At 37.9% G+C, this 2,660-nt stretch overlaps 1 protein-coding gene across 1 annotated transcript in view; it reads left to right on the top strand.

Annotated features, from left to right (window-relative positions):
* LOC107732195 (plastin-2-like) overlaps positions 1-2,660 on the top strand; it is a 17,325-nt gene that overhangs the window by 6,680 nt on the left and 7,985 nt on the right. Inside the window, exons 3-7 of the mRNA XM_016543468.1 lie at positions 696-859; positions 966-1,089; positions 1,593-1,725; positions 2,216-2,297; positions 2,380-2,545. Of these exons, the coding sequence (XP_016398954.1) occupies positions 696-859; positions 966-1,089; positions 1,593-1,725; positions 2,216-2,297; positions 2,380-2,545 (669 nt within the window). The remainder of the gene's footprint in view (positions 1-695; positions 860-965; positions 1,090-1,592; positions 1,726-2,215; positions 2,298-2,379; positions 2,546-2,660) is intronic.

The raw sequence follows: 2,660 nt of genomic DNA, 5'->3' as shown, positions 1-2,660 counted from the left end.
TTTCTAGAAACATTTCGACTTTATTCTCGAAACATTTCGACTTTATTCTAGAAACATTTCGACTTTATTCTCGAAACATTTCGAATTTAGTCTCGAAATATTTCGAATTTAGTCTCGAAACATTCTGACTTTATACCTCGAAACAGATCGACATTATTCTTGAAACATTTCGACTTTATTCTCGAAACATTTCGACTTTATTCTCGTAATTTTGTCTATATTATCAAAACACTGACTTTATTCTCAAACTATTTTGACTTTTCTCAAACTATTTTGACTTTATTCTCAAAATATTACGACTTTAATCTCATAATTTTAGATTTTTTTTATTTTTTTAACGTGGCACTAAAACGCTGTCATAAAAGCTATAAAAATGTTTTTGCTCATTGAAATAATGCTGAAATAATATCAAATGAAACTCTTAAAATTAAAAATTACATTAAAATAAAAAAAAAGAAAGGAATAAGTTGAAGTGCTAAAATTACTTAAACTGAAAAAATATATATAATAAAGCTAAATAGAAAACATAAAGAAAACATAAAATGACAAACTAAAATGAAAACTGAAACAACACAATCTACATATGGATTTGAGAGATTTTGAGTTTTTTTTTTTTGAGTGATTCATTAAAAGAGTGATATCATGAGAGTGATTCAGAGCATGCGTTGGCACTGACCTTTGACCTCGTCCCACAGATGTGGACGGTAACGGTCACATCAGCACCGATGAGCTGAACGAACTCTTTAAGGTGGCGAACCTGCCTCTGCCGGGATATCGCGTGCGTGAGATCGTCCAGGAGCTCAGCAGGACCATGGACCTCAACAAGGACGGGAAGATCACCTTCGACGAGTTCGCCAAGGTCAGGTCAAAGGTCACAGCTCTGCCATCACTGCCAAAAAAATCCTGTACTCCTCTGGTTGCTTTTGTTTTAAGCAAAAACTTTAAGAAAAACCCGTCTGTCTCAGGTGGTCCATGACCTGAAGAGCTCAGAAGTGGCCAAGACCTTCCGTAAGGCCATCAATAAGAAGGAGGGCATCTGTTCAGTGGCCGGAACCTCGGAACAGTCGGGAACGCAGCACTCGTACTCCGGTGAGACCAACACAAACGCCTTTGATAATCCTGATGCTGGAGCCCAGCTAACAGGGAACATGCTCACAACTTCCACTAATGATTTACATACGAGCTACATAATTGTTTGGACAAAATGTTCTTAAAGAAATGTTTATGGAATGTTCTTATAACTTTATTAATATTATGTTCTCATAATGTTTATAATGAACAACATTCTCTAAATGTCCTTATGATGTTATTTGTACTTGCTGAACATTGTATGAACGTTTTCATAACCTTTAAACAACATTCTAATCACGACAAGAAAACTGGACATTTTAAAGTTCTTAGAATATGAAAAATAAACGTTCAAATAACATTATATTTTGGGTGAAAATAAAATTAGTAGTACGTTTAAAAAACGTTTTTGTAACCTTTAAATAACATTCTAATCGCAACAAGAAAACTGGACATTTTAACGTTATAGAAACATTTGAAAACAAGGTTTTTCTAACTAACTGTGTTCTGTGGGCCGTGTGCAGAGGAGGAGAAGGTGGCGTTCGTGAACTGGGTCAATAAAGCGCTGGAGAAGGATCCGGACTGCCAGCATGTTGTTCCCATGGATCCCAGCTCCAACGATCTGTTCACCGCGGTGGGCGACGGCATCGTGCTCTGGTACTGCAGCGCAAAAACACCTTCACATTCAATACGACCGTATTTCACTCGTCAGACAAATGTGACCCTGCAGCACAAAAGCAGTCTTAAGTAGCACATATATTTGTAGCAATAGCCAACAATACATTGTATGGGTCAAAATTATACATTTTTCTTTTATGCCAAAAATCATTAGGATATTAAGTAAAGATCATGTTCCATGAAGATATTTTGTAAATTTCCTACCGTAAATATATCAAAACTTAATTTTTGATTAGTAATATGCATTGCTAAGAACTTCATTTGAACAACTTTAAAGATGATTTTCTCAATATTTAGATTTTTTTGCACCCTCAGATTCCAGATTTTCAAATAGTTGTATCTCAGCCAAATATTGTCCTATCATAACAAACCATACATCAATGGAAAGCTTATTTATTCAGCTTTCCATTGACCCTTATGACTGGTTTTGTGGTCCAGGTTCACATTTGTGATTACGCTCTGTTCGCAGTAAAATGATCAACCTGTCTGTGCCGGACACTATCGACGAGAGAACCATCAACAAGAAGAAGCTGACGCCCTTCACCATCCAGGTCCGTCCACGATCTGCTGGACTGTCTCACTCACTGCTGTTTTATTGGGTTTTAATGCTGGTGTTCATGTGTAAATGTGCAGGAGAATCTGAACCTGGCGCTGAACTCTGCCTCCGCCATCGGCTGCCACGTGGTGAACATCGGAGCAGAGGACCTGAAAGAGGGCAGGCAGCATTTAGTGCTGGGACTCCTGTGGCAAGTCATCAAAATCGGCCTGTTCGCCGACATCGAAATCAGCAGGAATGAAGGTACAAAGTACTACAAAAGCACCACACACGCACACACACACACACACGCACACACATACTTGTATTTGTGGTTTACGGGGACTCTCCATAGGCGTAATGGTTTTTATACTGTACA

Source organism: Sinocyclocheilus rhinocerous, unplaced genomic scaffold (genome assembly GCF_001515625.1).
Source record: "Sinocyclocheilus rhinocerous isolate Xijiao unplaced genomic scaffold, SAMN03320098_v1.1 scaffold1511, whole genome shotgun sequence".
In the NCBI taxonomy this organism is placed as follows: Eukaryota; Metazoa; Chordata; class Actinopteri; order Cypriniformes; family Cyprinidae; genus Sinocyclocheilus; species Sinocyclocheilus rhinocerous.
This window is presented reverse-complemented; position numbering and strand designations above follow the sequence as displayed.